This window comes from Ambystoma mexicanum, chromosome 7p (assembly GCF_040938575.1).
Source record: "Ambystoma mexicanum isolate Mex_15411 chromosome 7p, UKY_AmexF1_1, whole genome shotgun sequence".
In the NCBI taxonomy this organism is placed as follows: Eukaryota; Metazoa; Chordata; class Amphibia; order Caudata; family Ambystomatidae; genus Ambystoma; species Ambystoma mexicanum.
The window spans coordinates 179,914,644-179,931,858 of record NC_090939.1 but is presented as its reverse complement, the minus strand read 5'-3'; the positions used below and the strand labels follow the sequence as shown (position 1 = coordinate 179,931,858).

Here is a 17,215-nt window from a genome sequence, read left to right as displayed (position 1 = left end):
GTGCGTGTATGTGCGTGTGTGCCAGTGCTACCTCCAACACGATTTGGGTTTTCTGCCAGCTCACCTCCTTTGTATTTCTTCTCTCACCCTGGAAAGGGTAGTATAGTCTCACAGGACTCAAGTATGTTTGTCAAGAAGAATATTGCAACTCACTACCTCCTAACCTAAGACAAATAAGGACTGCCCATGTAAATCTCACTGCAAAACTGCAAAGAAGACGGGCAGAGTCATGAAGAGCATTGCACAGGAACTAGAGCAGTCTAGTCAAGATGGACCTTGCGAGGTTGGGCGGAGCAGATGAGACGGAAGACGAGACGCAGAGACCAGAGCAGGCCGTTGCAAAGAGGTTCCAGTCTGAGGGGACGAGGCAAAGGAAGCACCTGGCGTCCACAGCACATGCTGAGTGGAGAGCAGAAAACCAGCCGAGTGGAGAGAAGAAAATCCGCAGAGCGGTGCAGGTTCCCCTCTTGGGGTTGCTGCATCTTCCTGGAAGACGCAGAACCGCAAAGCAGCTCCACGGCAGCCGAGAAGCATCCTGAAGGCCCCGAGACCACCATGCATCGAGGATAAAGGTACACTGGTGGAAGTAGAGGCTCGGGGGCTCCAAGGCAGTGGTACAGAAACCAGGAGAAAAGAAGAAAGCAAGAACCAAGGTCTTGGACCATGAGAAGGGAACTTTGAGCAAATGGGAAGGCCTCTCAATCTCTCATCATAGTCACAGTACCTGGCAGGAGAGTATAACGGGTGAATTGAAAGCAGAAGGGAGAAGTGCGAGTCTGCCACTCGCACCCATAAAGGCAATCAAAACCCCTTGACCATCCATCATAGTCACAGTACCTGGAAAGTAAGATAACCACATCCGACAAGTGTCAGGGGGACATATTTCGGGGAAGCAAGAAGCCAGGGGGGAGTGATTCATCCCCTCTGGTACCAACATGTATCAAGAAACCAAAAGGACCAAGCTAAGGGAGACAAGAGGAATCCCTCAAGTTATTGCTGGACACTGGAAGAAAACCAGGGGAAGGGAGTGTTGATACAGAATGAGAATTAAATGCTAAGAGCACATCCAGAGAGCAGGGGGGTGCACATAGAGGAGGGTGTACAATCACCTTAGTGCATGCATTGCAAGCCATATGGTAGATGCATGCGTGAATGCCATTTTGGCAAGCAGCAGCAATCTTAGATTTTCGGCCCAAGTGCGGAAAACAGCATTTTGTGTGTTAGCATTAAACCCCTTGCATGAGCGCGAACACCACCACCCCACCCTCCAGTGTGCCCTGGGAAGAATGTGCCCTGCAGGGTCGATGAGAAGGGAGCAGAGCGCCTCATGGCAGTACCATTCCACGTAACAGATAGCAAGGTCCTCCTGCCCCAAATGATCCCACATGAGAAATTCAGCTTTGCCATGCTTTCATCCCATGAACCCCCTGAATGCCACATCACCATTGAAACCCAGACCACCGGCCAGAAAACCTTTACACCCCTCGATCGATCACCAAGATCAGAAGGCAAGGCTATCGCACCTTCAGAAATGGGTCACGTGATTTGTGCAGCGAGGTGCATGATAGCATCAGAATTATAGCCTATAGCCCAGGTGGAGCACCTTGGGAGTTGCTGATCTGTCTGGGAGCGAGTGAAGCATGCAAGTTAGTGGGACTTCAGCTCTCCTCCCAAGCCCATCCCTGTATCTGCCAGGTGCATTGTTACGATGATAGAATAACATGGTTTGTCAGAGTAGCCAATTCATTGTTAGGTCAGCTTTACCACAGATGAGCCCAGCAGCACCCACATGGACGAAGATGGACAGATGGACCAATGGCCTGCCAACCCATATGGAGCAGGCCCTGCATGTATAGGCCTCCTCCAATACGTATTGTAGAATTGTACTATATATCAATAAGTAATCAGTGATGTTGTTTATGTTTATAATGTGCCGCACATGCATACAGAGCTCAGAAGCGGCTGCAGAGTTCTTTGCTGATGCATTTCTATCCTTGCGAGCATGTCTTGGGCCTTTTTCACTAGCGGGCTGCATTTCTTCTGGTGTGAGCGTGCAGGGGCGTGCCTTCAGGAGATACCCCTGCAGATAAGTTTCCAAGGAACACTTTTGAAACTCCCTGTCCAGAAGGAGAAAACCATCCTTCTGAATTTAGTAAAAACCTTTTCCTTGGTGGTCTTTAAGTTTTAGGGACAGAAGTACTGTTTGTCAAGATGGTGGACTTTCTTTATTTTGGACATTCTGACACGCCTTAATTTATTATTTGAGACAGGAAACCCCCCTTAGCATTAGGGAGAGGTAGGGTTTTTTTCACTTTACGTTGATAATAAAAGCAATCATCCTGTCAAGTAGTGTCCACCTCTTACTTCTGCACCCTACACAGGGACCGGCTCTGACGCCACATGGACCCCTGGCCCAGAGTCATCCATGGTTCTTCCCTAGAACAAGCCCTTGCAGGCTGCGATACTTCTACCAGGGAGGTTCACCTTCTTGCCAAGTCCAGCAACATTAATCAATCATTCAGAATATTTGGAAAGCGGACTTACTTGCAGTCATCTGGTCAACTACTCAGCAGCAACCCCAAACCACTTCCTCAACCCCCAAGGTTTGGAATTTCTTATTTTTCATCCCCATCCACAAATCATGGCCCGAGTGGGCGTTTTGCTCATGTAGCTCATGTACCTCACGAGCAACAGCACAGCAAAGACAGCACAAAAGGAAGAAAGCTAGGAAATCCAAAAACACGAGAAACGTAGATTTCCACTGCTTGATTCAGACAAAGATTAAATATAATAGACATTGTACATCAAAAATCCAAGCGGGCACACTGTTAAAAATTAAACAAGGGCCAACAAGATGCATTAAATAAACATATTGCATTTGATTAAGAGCTACTGGCGCACTTCCTATGTGTCTGAGCACCAACGTAATCTGTTAAAAATTAAAGCCATACTCTTTGGGGGGGAAATTGGCCAGGGTAAAGTGTTGGCAAACTACCCGAAATGTATACAACACTAGTGGAAAGCTAGTCATTCGGAAGGGGCAGAGCCCTACCATAGGACTAAAAAATTGCCAACACTAAGGCAGACTTACACAAGTGTCCCTTAAGGATGGGAAAGCTATGGGTCCCAAATGACTCCCTCTTGGCATGTTCTCTTCCATCTCACTTATTGCCCCCAGACATAGACTACTACTTTTTTTCTTTTTCTACAATGCGGATTCCATGTAATTGAATAAAACACTATTGAACAATAGGAAGCTACAGTAAGACAAGTTAAAAAATAATACTATGAGCCGAAAAGATAGAAAAAAATAAGACACCCACAGACCAATTATGCTCAATCACATCCAAACCAGAGCTTAGAAGCAGGCAAATTAAGAAATCACCAATAAAGATCATTAAAGGTTGACCACACCTCTTTCTACATATAAGTGCAGTCTTTATCTTTGTATAACCCTTTCTAAAAACGTAGACAACACCACCAAGTCATTCATCCAAGCATCCACTGAGGCTTTTTCCTCATTTCCCACAGCTTTAAAATGTGTTTTTGGCAACCACCAGTGCTCGGACCAGCCACATTTGTAAACAATAAGCAGCACCCTTACAACAACCACTCAAACTTAATATTGCATGTTTCGGGCATCTTGAAACACACCTATAACCAACTCCATGCAATCCAAAACCTCTTTTCAAAACACCTCCACCCTAGAACAATTCCACACCAGTTTCACCCGGTCTGCCTCAACCCCAACAATTATCATCCTCCCCAAGAAGACCTAAAGAGTACATCTTATCCGAAGTCCAATATTGCTCCTTCCCACTCAATATCTGACAAAACGCATCCCAATTCTGCAGACCACTTAGAATGCAAACAATCCCATCCAACAGAAACCTTTGCCTCAACCGGCATAAGTCAAAGAAAGGTGCACGCCATTCGCGGCAGGTTCTCAAAAACCTTGAAAAGCTCAGGCAAATCCTTTAGTGGTGCACTCAGCATACCAATCCTATGAGTTATAACTCGCATAACTCAAATATCTGCACTTCTTGCTCCTTGCTGTGCCAAATTTACGCTGTAGTTCTTCAAATCCTAAAATCAGATCCCCTTCCAACAAGCCACCCAAACACAACTTTTAATACCCAACTATTCCAAAAAAGCATTTTATTATTGCTCTGAAAAACTGCATTATTCAACAGGTAAGCCTCTTTAAGTAGCCAAATAACTTCACCATTCTCTTAAACCATTGAAGTAAAGCCCTATGAGCTATATGTACTGTGGGTAATAGTTTATTTGATTGCAGCAATTCAGACATTGTATAAATATTCAAGACGAAAAGGAGATGCAGCCCACATTTCCATGCTTAGCCAAATTGGCATATTATGGAGGAAAGTACAAAGCTGTTTAAGGATAAAACTACTACAATAATTTTCTAAAACCAGATAACCAAAACCCACCCCCCACCCTCTTATCACAATCTCACGTACGAATGTAATGAGGGATCCTTTTAATTTTTTTTATTCCCCCCCATACAAAAATCCTTTAACACTTTAACAAGCACAAGTACTTTTTTTGGATCTGCAAAAGTAAGGCCATTTTGATTATATTAATTCTACCCGATATATTAATTCTGCCCAATATATTGAATCTAATATTCATCCATTTGTCAACATCCTTCTGAATATTTAAAACCACTTTCTCAACGTTAAACAATTTTTTTTTCAGGTCTCGCACTGGGGTAATCCCTAAATATAACACTCATTTGACCATTTACAATCCCAATCTTCAAAAATCACCTAGACAACACCTCCCAAGTCAACAGAAAAATGTCATCTTAGCCCAGTTAATCTTATGACCAGACAGCAAACTAATTTTATTAAAAACACCCCTCAATACCGGACAACAGACAAGGGTCAGATAGTGCAACCACTAAATCAGCAGCATACGCCAACACTTTGAGGTCTACAGGTCCAAATAGCAATCCCTGAATCTCCACATTCTGACAAATATATGTAATTAAATGTTTCAATAGAATATTAAACAAAAAGGGCGATAAGGGGCAACCTTGCTGCGTGCCCCTATACAGTTGAAAGGACTCCGACATAGTACCATTGACCCAAATACTTGCCGATGCTCCATTATGTGGACAGTTCACCATATTAACCAAACCCCATCTTACCTAGCGTGCATTCCAAAAACGTCCAGTTAATTCTGTCAAAGGCTTTTCCGCATCTAAAAAGAAAAAAAAAAAAAAATGAATGCCACCTTCGAACCAAGATCAAATTTAGAACTCACTTAACCTGTTCGCATAGAACTTTGCTAAAATCTTCATATCAACATTACGTAATGATATTGGACGAGAATTCTCACATTTAGAATGGTCCTTGACAGGTTTTGGAAGTAAATAATAAATGCTTCTTTCATAGTCAAACACAATTCCCTTTTCGCTAGTAGAGAGTTATGTAGAGTGCATAAAATCGGAGTGAGCAAGCCAGAGAATAAATTATACAATTCCATGGGTAGGCCATCTAAACATGGAGACTTCTTAATTTGCAGTTGATTAATAGTCAAAAGAATCTGAGCCCCAGTAACATTCTCAAGCCCAAAACCTAGATATTTATAGACTTAGATTTATTTTCTCAAAAAAGGATTCCAGATCCCTACATGTAGGTGCCAAATTCTCAGAATAGAGAAACTCATAATACCATTGAAAACGTTTACATATTTCAGCATTAGTCGAGCCTGAAGTACCATCTTCACATACTATATTCTTAACAGACCGATGCAAGTAACCCTTAAGCTTATTTGCTAATAGCTTACCACCTACTTCCCCTCTCTGCCAAAACACTTGCCTAGTCAATACTAAACCCCTCTCTGTTTGCAAGTCAAACTTATTATTAAGAAATTCCTATTGTTTTCTGAATTTTTCCTAATGCATCTTCCAGGGATCTGATCTCTGCCACCCTCAGTTTTCTGAGATAGGCAGTCCGACTAATGAGTTCCCCTCTTATTGTGCCTTGAAGAAACCCAAACTAATGCAATCCCAGCCATATTCATTTATTGTTATAAAATTGTTCAATAAAAATACTCAGCCCGCAATGAACAGACTCATCCTTCAGGATATATGAGCAAATTCTCCCCCTCTTATAACCCTGATTAATCCGATTGAGTACAATCTTCAAACGCACACTAGCATGGTCAGATATATTCCTTTCCTGTATGTCAACAGCAATCACCCCATCTAGTAGTATAGCAGAGAGAACAAAATAATCCAGCTTTGTATAAGAGTTATGCGCTGGTGAGTAAAAGGTATACTCCCTTGCGTCTGGAAACTTAGCCCTCCATACATCCACCAAATCAAAGCTCTCAATCATACTTAAGCTCTCTTGTTGAATTATTACCCGAGTATCTACAATCAGCTGACCAGTCTACTTTACTGTCCATAACACAATTAAAGTCTCCCGTATAACAATTAAATGACCTTCTATGCTCCCCAGTTGCACAGCGAAATCCTTGTAAAAAGCACCACCATAGCATGGACCATGCACTGACCCAACAACCACCTTCACTCCATCCAAAACAAGAAAAGCCAGCATAAATCTACCCTCTGGATCATTCCGCACCTTTTCCATACAAACAGTCAACGCTCTTTGCAGAAAAATACGGACTCCTCTAAATTTAGAAATATAGCCGATAGCAAAAACCTGAGGGAATTTCAAATTTAACTACATTTGTATATCCGGTTTCAACACATGGGCTTCCTGAAAAAGAGCAAGGTCCACCCTTCAACCTCCGCAATCTGTTGTATCTTATTAAGTATGATAGGTTAGGGGGGGCGTGGCATGGCAGGCATGGAGTAGGCTGTGACTCCATCAGGCTCCGAGATCCGAGGACAGATCCGTTGTAGCGTGTGCTACCAGTTGATAAACTGTTACGTGAAACTGACATTATGGATGCATGAAGGTGATTGCTACAGAACGCGTCTACCCGCGAGCGAGCTGTCCCAGCAGAACGGGAGATGTGCTACATTGTGTCGGGAGCGAACGCGGCTGGCTGATGCTAAGATGGCGGCCGCCTAAAGGAAGAACAAAGGGACCAGAAGAAGTGCCGGGCGTGAACGTGAGGCTGACCACCGGAGCAGCGAGTGTTTGTCTCGCGAAGTGGACATGCAGACGCCTGGTAGCACCGGGCTGACAGCGGGTACAGGAGGACATGGTAAGCGCACCCTGACGAGAGCGCAAGCCGTATAACACGGGGCGGCGCTGGCAGAGAAGTGTGCTGCGGCCGGCTGCCGTTCGAAGTCGCGGACCCGACCCCCTGTGGTAGCAGAGAGCTGCCGGGTCTTATCCGGCAGCGGAGCCGGCAGCGCGAGCACGCACGGAGCGTGTGCGGCAGCTGGAGATAAGGCCCGCTGGGCGAAACGAAAGGGGCCTGCTACCCATTGCGAACGTATGGCATATAAAACAAGCACCTGATCCACATCAAAAGGCAGATGGCATTGAATATCATTAAGATGCCCCCAAGTGCAACGTGCTGGTGGGTCTTGCACTGATGGATCATGTGCCACCTAATTTCAGATTGTGCAATATCAATGATGTAAGATGGGGGGACCCTGCACATCAAGGAGCTACTGCCCTAAGGTAACTGGACTGTGCTGGAAAGTCGCCCTGAGCCACAGGAGCAAAAGCCTGCATAAGATATTTTGCAGTACAGTGCCCCAGAGACAATAACGAACCCATAAGATGGACTAAGTGCACAGAAATTGAATGCCAGATGGGGGAAGTGGCAGAGCATGCATTGGAGAAAGTTGGGACTCTGAAGAAAACTGATACATAGTGGCAAGTAACTGGCAAGTTTGCAACCAGTGGGGCAGAGAGTCAAACAAAATGGCCGGCGCTGAGGAACAAAGGGCGGCCTGGTAACTGCAGCGGACAAGGAAGGGCAGAAGTAAGCAGCGAGCGATCGCGCACATTCACAGCTGACAATCAAGGTGCCTGTCTGCCACAACGCCGTCGCTGATCATTGGTGACTGCGCCGGGCAGTGAATGCAACCACAGTAGTAGTTTTGCAGAGTTGAGAAGAAACTGCGAGGAGCGGAACGGGCTGCTGGAAGCTTATGCACTAAAGGGTGTGTGGCTCAAACAGGACAGTGGCCGGGAGGGTATTGAAGAAGGCCCCCAGGGAGGCAAGTGTTCAGGAGAGAGGCAAAGCCACTAAAGGAAGTCGGTTATACACATCAGAATCCGTGGCTATACATACACCAGCCAGAATTTGATAAACGGGGGAGAACACGGCCCACTTGAACCGCGATTTTTTGGGCCACCGCACACTGCAACCGACGGGGGTAGATACCCCAACACTTGACTGAATTGGAGACGTGAAATAACATTGCAGACCTGAAGCCAGGCACGACAGGAAGATCACACAATGTCAGTAAAGGGTCTGAGGACCAAAAGCAAGCAACCGACAATGGAGACCTTTGCAAAGACGCAATCGCAGCGGGCCCCTTCGACCCCAACACAAGGTGCAACGGCGCATTCGGCGGATAGTGCCCCAGAGGGAGGCCATCATCAGGTCCTAGCAGCCATAACAGAACTGAGTACTAAGTGGGGCACAGCAATGGCAGACCTGCGTATGGCCCTTGAGAACAAAATTGACGCAGTAGGAATTGAAGTCGCCCTGCTGCGACAAGACGTCAGAATGCTGGCGGAAAGGACAAGTGGCCAGGAGAGCGCTGTTAAGATTAACACGGATGTCAGCACAAATAATGCAAAGGAGGTTCATGTCCTTAAACAGCAGGTGGCTAACCTTGAAAACCGAGTGGAAGAGGCGGAAGGACGGGCAAGACGGAACAACATTCGAGTGGTCGGCCTGCTGGAGGGAGAAGAGGGACAGGACCCTATGAATTATGTGGAGAACATGATTCTGCAAGAGATAGGGGCGGACAAGCTTTCGCAAGGATTTGCGGTCGAACGTGCGCATCGGGCTCTGATGAGGAAAAAACGGCCCGGGGCCCCACCGCGGCCGATAATAGCGAAAATCCTAAACTACAAAGACAGAGAGAAGATTTTGGAATATTTTCGCAAGGGCGGTACAATAGAAAGGGCATCCTCCAACATCACTGCATACCCTGACTATACTATGCTGGTGCAAAGACAGCGGTACAGTTATGTGGCAATTAAGAGAAGACTACGTGCAGCTGGTATCAAATACATGCTTTTGTACCCTGCAAGGCTGAAGGTCTTGCATAAAAGCAGGGCCCTCTTTTTTGACACCCCGGAGGAAGTGACGTCTTGGCTGGACTTGCAGGGATGCCCGGAGCAGGATGAGGAGGAAGATTGCCAGAAGCACGATAAGTGATGGGAATGTATCAGGAACAATGTGGGGATAAGCGGGAGGGGAGTCCTAGTATGAAACTCTGAAACACTGGCTTGAAATGATGTGGCTCTCGGACTCCGTTAATCGTTTGGACTGGAATATAGTGCATTGATTGCATAAGCGAACTGGGTAGTGCTAAGCGCAGCAAATTCAAGACGAACAGGAGCGATAGGATGGAGACCCTTCTTCTCTTACCCCCAAGAGTTAGTAGTAAGGCCGTCGCTAGGGCGCCTTTACCCTGCTGAGCCGCGGGCGTAGGCTTTTGCCGGACGAGGCTAGATGCAGGGGTGCCTGAGAACCAGGGATGGAGCTGGGCAACAGTTGGGGAGGGTGTTATTTGGGGACGGGGAGAGAGAAGGTGGGAGGGGGGGTGGAGGGATTTGTGGTGTTTATAGTTAGTGGGAGTGCAAGTTGGGGCATGAGCCTACATAGACGAGTTAAGCTGCGGAAATGGGACTGCGGGGATGGGGGAGGTGGTAGGAACCCGACACGCTGTGGGGGAACTTAAAGTAGCCACTTGGAATGTCAGGGGGCTTAATAGTTACCTGAAGAGAAACAAGGTTATGCTATACCTGAGGAGGCAAAAGATAGATATTGCACTGTTGCAAGAGACACACCTGATGCGTGACAAGATGGAGATGATTGGGAAGAAATGGAAAGGAACTATGGTGGGTTCTTCATATTCGGCCTATTCCAGGGGAGTGATCGTTTGGGTGGCACCACATGTTCCGTTCCAGCTGTTACACACACTGGCGGAGACGGATGGAAGGATGGTGATGGTGAGGGGATTGGTAGAAAATAGGGAAATAAGTATTGTAAACACATATGCCCCAAATCAAAATACTGCTGCATATTTCAAAACGCTGTGTAATAACCTTAGCAACTGTGCGGTTAGTGCGTTGATATGGGGAGGGGACTTCAATTGCGTATTAGATCCCAAGGTGGACAGGTCAGATGGAAAATTCGATAAGCCTACCACGGCGGCTAAAGCGTTAGACGCTGCTGAATGACATTGGGTTTGAAGATGTGTGGAGAGCAAGTCACCCCCATGAGAGACAATATTCGCATTATTCTGCCCCGCAGCAACTACACACAAGGCTGGACTATGTCTTTGCCACTCCAGAGATACTGACAGAAGTCACGCATGTTGAATATATATCGAGAGTCCTCTTGGACCACTCGCCCCCGATCTTCGGGTGGCAGTGTTGCTTCCCCCAACCCCAGGTCCCCCCCCACCACCCCTGAGAGCGAGAATCCCGACATGGCGCCTCAGGGTGGAAGCGCTCAGAGATCCCCTCTTTAGGGAGGACATGAGAGATGAGATTATTAGTTACTTCGAGATGAACACGGGCAGTGTGGACTCGGCGGGCACGTTGTGGGAGGCCTTCAAAGTAGTGATTAGAGGAGTAGCTATTGCAAAATCGAAAGAGCTGCAGGGTGGGATCCTGGCGGATCTGCAAGAAACGGAGTAAGAACTGGAGAGGGCTCTTGGGGGTGAACATAGTACCAACCTGGATACTGATTTGATACTAAGACTGCAGCAAAAGTGCGCTGGTCACTGGGAGAGGCTATGTAACCTTAACTATAGAAAGTACATAGAGAGACAGCATGCGGGAGGAGATAAACCGGGGAGGATCTTAGCCTGGTTATATAAGAATGTGACCCCTAGATCCCCGATTAGATCATTAATAAGAGAAGATGGGAATGTGGTGGACACTCAAGAAGGAGTCAATCTTGAGTTTGCATATTATTATGGGCAACTATATGGGGAGGATGGGGAGGAGAACCATGTGACGATAGAGGAAACACTAGAGGACATAGGATTACCGCAGATCAGTGCGGAGGAAAAGGAGGAGCTGGACGCACCGATTAACTTAGAGGAGTTAGGGGAGGTGGTGAGACGGCTGCCAACGAGTAATACCCCGGGAGCTGTTGGACTCCCAAGTGAATTTTATAAGATATTTGGAGAGGAGGTGCTCCCGCCGTTATTAGACATGCTGAATGAGGCGTATGAGCTAGGCAGGCTGCCAGAGTCACTCAGAGAAGCGAATATTATACCACTTCCCAAACCTAATAAGCCAGGCCATAACTGTAGTTCCTATAGACCCCTGTCGATGTTGAATCAAGATAGTAAATATCTGACCGCCGTTCTAGCAAATAGACTACGGAAGGTTATAGGTAAATTGATACACCCGGACCAAACGGGTTATGTCCCTGATAGGAACATATCCCATAATCTCAGGAGGCTCCACAGGATCATTGAACATGGGAATGAAAGCGAGGATGAACTGGCGGTTGTGTCACTGGATGCAATCAAGGCCTTTGACTCAGTCAAATGGCCATGGCTGTTGGCGTCCCTGGCTGGCTATGGGATGGGTCCAGGATATTTACGGTGGGCTAAGATGCTTTATAGCGAACCATTGGCCAGGATGAAAACAGGAACAGTGATATCAGAGAGGTGGAAGCTGGGCAGGGGTACTAGGCAGGGATGTACGTGGTCCCCCATCCTATACATATTAGCCCTGGAACCCTTAGCGATTTATCTAAGGCAGCAATATGCCACGATAGGCATCTCTGTGGGTGGTGAACGTCACTTGATATCATTATATGCAGATGACATATTATTGTACTTCCGATACCCAGAAGAAAACCTCCAATATGTCTTGGAGGTGATGGAGAGATATGCAGGATTATCTGGCATAGCAGTGAATCCTCAGAAGTCTAACATGTTTCCATTGGGCGGATATAAAGGGACCCCACTGAATCAGCTACCGAGGTTGCAGGTACCATGGGCGGCTAGTACATTTCACTACTTAGGAATAGACATATACCACGCAGTGGCGGAAGAGCATACGCATATTACGGAAGTAGCCATCAAGAAAATTGAGAATTGCATGCGGTTCTGGGTAGAGCTGCCTCTGGCAATGATGGGTCGTAGCGCAATGCTAAAGATGGTGGTCCTGCCTAGGCTCCTGCACTATTTCGGGAGTATCCCGTATATGATACCAAAGAAGTTCTTTAGCAGATTGGCAAGTATGTGTAGAGACTTCCTATGGAATGGTACACGAAATAGGGTGGCCCTCTGGAAGCTACAGAACTTTAACGAGAAAAGAGGTATAAAGCTTCCCAATTATGAGGTCTATTATGTCGCCAGTCAACTTCAATATGTGGCGAAATGGCTTTTGGAGGAGGAAACCACTGAAACCAGATTGTTCAAACGAGACTGTGCCCCATTCTACCTGAAGGAGATAATGTGGTTGTCCCCAACGGAGATAGATGGGCGTCCAAAGATGATGGTATTGGGATGGAAGATGTGGCGCAGGGCCTGTCAATTGATGGGGAACCCAAGCCCGTGCTCCCCTCAGGTGCCACTGGTGGTACTGGCGGGTGGGGAGGTGCAGTTAAGAATGATAATCAGGAACCATTGGGAGCCGGTGGGGGACATTTGGCAAGAAGGAACCATACAATCCTTTGAGGAGTTGGGGGCGGAAACTGGGCTAAACAGTGGCCAGTATATCACGCACCATAGACTGGTGCAGGTGATTAAGAGAAAGTGGCCTGAACCTGTGCTTGATGAAGAACCAGATGCAGCTATAGATACAATATATGATATAGCGGAAGGGGGGCACGAGATATCCGGAATATATGAAATGATGATGGCCATAGTGGGGAAGGAGATAGTGCAATTGAGACTGGAGTGGGAAGAGGAAGTAGGAGCTCCAATGGAGGACGGGATGTGGGAATTAGTCCAAGGGTATCACAAAGTGTCAAGAAATGCAAGACTTAAGCAATTGCAATTGTATGTTACACATAGGGTGTATCTGATGCCTCAAAGAATATCCAAGTTTAAAAAATGTGGGAAGGCAGGCATGCCCTAAATGTGACGAGGAAAATGCAGGTATGGTGCACATGTTTTGGTCATGCCCGGTAATAGAGCGCTTCTGGGGCGAGGTCGCACACAAATCGGCAGAAAAAGGCATTAAGATCAACGTGGATACCGTGTGGGCATGCCTGTTGGGGGGGTTCCCTAGACCACAGAAACTTAGACATGTCAGCAAACTGAAGGACCTGGCTTATGCACTTGCGAAGAGGAGGATTGCTATGGGGTGGAAGACATGCCATAAACCACGATTAGAAGTATGGTGGATGGATTTGCAGAACTGGGCGGAGGCGGAAACTGTAGTGTGGCAAGTAACTAGCAGCGCTGGGGGGGAAGAAGAGACTGAAACCCTGATAGCTTGGAGGCTCCTTATAGCAGAATTGTTTGGGTCAATACAAGGCCCATCGGATCCCGCGGGTAGCGATACCCCATCACCAGAGGCAGAAACTGAACGTTAGTAGAAGTAGGCTCGTAACGAGGGGTGGGATAAGGGGTGCAGTGAGCGCGACTTGGAAAATGTACAATTGAACAGTTTTTTTTATATGCTGCAAGTTTGGTTTGTATTGTTGTTTTAAATGTTCAATAAAATGTTTAAAAAAAACAAAACAAAAAAAAGTATGATAGGTTTCTAAGCGCGGAACCGGGGAACAAACCTTTGTTGCTCTGTGTCGTCTTGCTTCCAAGGCAAGCACATTGCCCCTGAGCTATCCTCCCGAGACAAACTAACTCCTTTGTTGCAGAAGGTTCCTTGAGGAACCTTTGAGAAAAAGCTTACTATCCTTCCTAAGCCATGTCATAATCCTCTTCAACCCATGAAATACTGATCAAGGTCACTGATGAACTCTGGTTGTATGATCTGCAACAAGGCTCTCAATAGGAGGCTAGATATGGTGCTTCCAGGGCTCAATTGCCGGGAACAGTCAGGGTTGTGTACAATGAACACACGGCTGTTTGCGGATCTCAGAGCTTGCCCAAACGGCCTTGCTTCTATTGGCTGCTATTATCTTTGACAGGAAGGCTTTTGACCAGGAGGGTACTTCAACAACTTCACTGGACGATAGACTGCACCTGGAAAAAAAGTGAAAGTTGACAAATAGTCTCCCTTGTATCTGTACTTTTGGGGAGGGATGGATTCTATTAAAATAACGGTGACCCATTTTGTTCTTAATCCCCTTTGAATGCTTAAAACACATTGGCCAGACTTAATTCTTTAAATCCATCCACCTACTGCTCTTTGACTTGCTGTGGAGCACGGGTAAGCATAAGAACATTAAGAGCAGGCTACGGCTCACAAGAGGAATGAAGGGCCTAATTTCCAAGACCTTGGTGTTTGCTTAGTGCTTTAACACAAAATCACATTCTGATGTGGCCGTCAGGCTCTAAGCTCGATAATGACCTACCATGGATCAACTTGGAGGCTGTGTTGGTTGCCTTGTCCCTTTTCTGATCACTCATATCTACATGCTTTGGATGGGCACTTTGTGATATATTAGTATTTCTTCAATCATGCAGGATCTCTATTGAAACAAGGTCCAAGATGCAAGTGATCCCCTTCATAGGGCTATTGAGGGTCCATCTATGTTTTAATGGAAGCATCTGAAAGTGGGTGGTCAAACCATTTTTTAACCTCACTTTAAACCTTTGCAAGGTTTCATCTTGAACAATACAGAATTGCAAAACTTGCAAAATCAGTTCACGTTTACCATACTGAGCTCCACAAACTAGGAGTCATACTTAAGCAATCAGTATTAATGGAGTGCTTTGACCTCCAGTTCTTGATTAATTCTTCAATGGCAAGTACAGATAACACATTCTGGCAAACAATGGTTAGATTATGCCAATTAATATGACCTAATTGGTATTGGGAGAGTTCCAATTCAGGCTCAATCTGATCGATAGCTAGGGTGCAAGGCTTTCAATTAATCTGTGTGTTTGGTCGAATTCAGACTACCTGCATTTTTTACAGCCCAAAAAAAATTCTAATAATTGGCCCCTACCCTTTTCTATACGACAGCAACTGACCATCTATTTTTATGCAGTTAAAAAAAAAAGATGGAATTGGTCAGTCGGTACATACCTGCTTTTCCCCTCTAATTGTTCTTAAACCTCCATTTTTTTTTTTTTTTTTTTAAACACAGGCTATTCACAACTAGGTTGCACTCTGGCTCCTAGGCCTGGCAGCCCATCCAAGAAATATGAATGTGGTGTTTGGTCAGTGGGAAAATATAATGTTAATCCAGGTAAAAAGCAACCACACTTCGAGGTCCTCTCAAGGCTATCACTAAGGCAAAGCATGCTCGCTTTTTATCACCCATTGCTTTTGGAAACTTCAATGGCACACTTGATTCCAAACATTAGAATTTACCTAGCTTCCGAAATCATCAACTATGCTCCTCCGCAACTGGATCATGCACCCAACCCATCATAAAACATGACTTTCCATCTGCATCATCCCTTACCCTAGTATGAGGCAACTGCACCCTCATCTTTCCCTGCTTTTTCCTCTGCAGACGAATGTCTAAATACTCCCACGCCATTGTAAAATACACCAACCTGTCGATAAGCCTAGGGGTTCTGAGAACACTACAGTGGTTATTTGGCGCATCATAAATGCTTCATAACAAAGCACAGATCTGGAGCGAGTCGTAACCCACCATTTTTAGCATCAGTAAAGAATTCCTGAAAGGAGTTCACTTTGCGATTCAAATTGCTTTTTAGTGGTCATCCAATTTTTGAATGGCTTCATCTGATCCGTTATCCACATTTTCCCGTTAGGAGATCATCTGAAGACTAGAATGTCTTGATAGCACTCTAATTCTCTTAAATGATAAAAGAAGGGGGAAAACATTCAAGTTGCGAGCTACTAGCCAGCCATCAAAAAGCGACTTACCATCTCAATTCGATACATAGGCACAGTACCATTTCTTGCTCGCAGGAGCCCAACTTCCCTAAACAATGGGCAGTGGCAAGTGCAAATTTTGCACTGTGATAAAAGTATTAGAACTCCTTCAGTAGTTGCTCAATGCTTTGTGAATTTGATTCCAAGTCTCGGCATGTTGACTAATTTCAACAATCATTTCTTGGTTTGGTTACCAGACCCCCTCATCTCAGCTCTCTACACACTGCCATTCTGTCTCGATTAGTTGTCTCACACTCACAAGGCTCATATGGCTCCATTGTCTCACTGTAGCTTCTCAATTTTGCAGCAAACGTTCACGACAAATTCTTTCCTTCGCCAGCGCTGCAGCACAAGAAATGTCTGTCTTGACTGAGCCTCCCCTAGGACTAAGTGTGTCCAGAATATATGACACCCGAGAGTTCTCCCACTCTCAGCCTTCATTATTTGGCACCCGAAACCTGTGCAGTAAGCTACAATGTCACTTTCCTTCACTGGCACTACCTGTGACGGGTTCTCGGTTCCTCTCCTAAATGTCCCTCCAGGATGGAGTATTCTGGCGTCTCTCTAGCTGACCTCCATTCAACTACTGCTTGTGTGACTTCTCTGGGTGTCATACTTTCACACCCTTTTCGGTCCATCCCCTTATGCGAGATGTCGAGGATCAAGTTACCGGATCATACAAAGGGCAGTGGTATTTCCACGGCATTCATTATCCTCTGTATTCGCTCTCCCGTTGGAACTGGTTTCACTCCCTTCACCAAACATGAAGAGTGGAGATTTCCAGATGGTGAATAGTAAGTGAGCTTGGTGATAGAAATTAGGGGCCTTCTTCATGGAGAGAAGGTTGAATGACGAAGCGCGCGCCAGAGCTGAAGCTACAGGATCCCTGTATTCAAAATATAGTACTAGTCTTGCTACAACATTCTGGACACAGTGCTGAATTTATACCAGATTAAGGCCCAGAAAGGGCATGTTGCTGTAATCATAACAGGATAAGGGTAGGACACACAATCTATAAAGGTGAGGAATGGCACGATTCTGCAGTGCTCAAATGGGTCTTGAAA

At 45.9% G+C, this 17,215-nt stretch overlaps 1 protein-coding gene across 9 annotated transcripts in view; it reads right to left on the bottom strand.

The window, feature by feature from the left end:
• ZBTB21 (zinc finger and BTB domain containing 21) overlaps window positions 1-17,215 on the bottom strand; it is a 227,118-nt gene that overhangs the window by 118,269 nt on the left and 91,634 nt on the right. For all 9 annotated transcript variants that reach the window (XM_069636023.1, XM_069636024.1, XM_069636020.1 and 6 more), the window contains one exon: window positions 5,174-5,226. Coding sequence is in view for 3 of the 9 variants with exons in the window: in XM_069636020.1 (XP_069492121.1) it covers window positions 5,174-5,184 (11 nt within the window). In the remaining 6 variants the exon portion in view is untranslated. The remainder of the gene's footprint in view (window positions 1-5,173; window positions 5,227-17,215) is intronic.